General features: G+C 46.1%; 1 protein-coding gene across 1 annotated transcript in view; it reads right to left on the bottom strand.

Moving 5' to 3' along the window:
• Positions 1-91: 91 nt before the first annotated feature.
• The window catches only part of LOC101863967 (solute carrier family 35 member E1-like), a 16,989-nt gene continuing 15,688 nt past the window's right edge, over positions 92-1,392 (bottom strand). Inside the window, exon 3 of the mRNA XM_005093898.1 lies at positions 92-280. Coding sequence (XP_005093955.1) covers positions 92-280 — 189 coding nt within the window. The remainder of the gene's footprint in view (positions 281-1,392) is intronic.

The following is a 1,392-nucleotide window of genomic DNA, read 5'->3' as shown; positions in this document are numbered from 1 at the left end:
CTGAAGACACCCTGGCTACACTGAAGACACCCTGGCTACACTGAAGAGACCTCTCCCCACGGAGACCCTGGCTACACTGAAGACACCCTGGCTACACTGAAGACACCCTGGCTACACTGAAGACACCCTGGCTACACTGAAGACACCTCTCCCCACGGAGACCCTGGCTACACTGAAGACACCCCGATGGTGCTACAGAGATGGGTGTAAGCAGACGCCGGCTACACTGAAGACACCCCGATGGTGCTACAGAGATGGGTGTAAGCAGACGCCGGCTACACTGAAGACACCCCGATGGTGCTACAGAGATGGGTGTAAGCAGACGCCGGCTACATTGAAGACACCCCGATGGTGCTACAGAGATGGGTGTAAGCAGACACTGTTGTGCACCTTTCCTGGGAAAACCTGCGACAAATGTGTCACGACGCGGTGGAATCGGGCGCTCCTCACTTTTTGCCTTGATTTATTTGCCTTGCTTCAGGTGAAAAAACCCATCCATTTATCTTGAATAGAACTCTAGATATTCGCAACTGAAGGCGGGGAAGTTGTCGTTTTTCAGTGTAGAGATTAGCGAGAAAATGGCCGCCAAAGTTTGCTAACTCCAACAGCTAGAAGGCCTTTGTAAAGTGAAACATGACACATTTTGTGCCTTCAATCAGTGTCTTCCAGTAACATTCATTGGGACATGTGTTTTTATAAGGCTGTACAACAAGAGGTTAAGCCCAAAAATAAAAATTGGATAAAAATGTCAAAACTGGCGGAAAAATGCCTGTTTCTCCGATTTTGATATTTCGACGAGCGCCGGATTTCACCACGCTGCTTCACATATTAACTGTTGATATTTTACGTGGAAGAAACATGAAGGACATGATATTTGGCTGTTGATGTTATAGTTATACGTTGATGAAACATGAAGCACATATTAGCTGTTGATATTTTACGTTGATGAACATTGGGTGTGACCTCGGGTGAATCAATCGACCAGCAAAAGTCGCCATCATGGCATAACTCGACCGAATTCAACCGTGACGTTCAAAAACAAACACTATGACATATGATGCTGTATGACTTGACTACGTCAACACAAGAACTCTTATGATGTGAACTATTTGATATGTCGTTACATCGGATCACTTTATATTGTTACTGGCCACACAACAAACTGTCAACAGATCCCTGTCGCGACAATTGTCAAAGAAACTACGACCCTCTCCACTGTCTCCCACTGTTTGGTACAGTCCCAAGTATACAGGAGCTGGGGAAACAACAACAACAAAACATAAATGTCATCAACCCTGTCTGACAAACCCAGTCCACATCAACCCTGTCTGACAAACCCAGTCCACATCAACCCTGTCTGACAAACCCAGTCCACATCAACCCTGTCTGACA

Source organism: Aplysia californica, unplaced genomic scaffold (genome assembly GCF_000002075.1).
Source record: "Aplysia californica isolate F4 #8 unplaced genomic scaffold, AplCal3.0 scaffold00071, whole genome shotgun sequence".
In the NCBI taxonomy this organism is placed as follows: domain Eukaryota; kingdom Metazoa; phylum Mollusca; class Gastropoda; order Aplysiida; family Aplysiidae; genus Aplysia; species Aplysia californica.
This window is presented reverse-complemented; position numbering and strand designations above follow the sequence as displayed.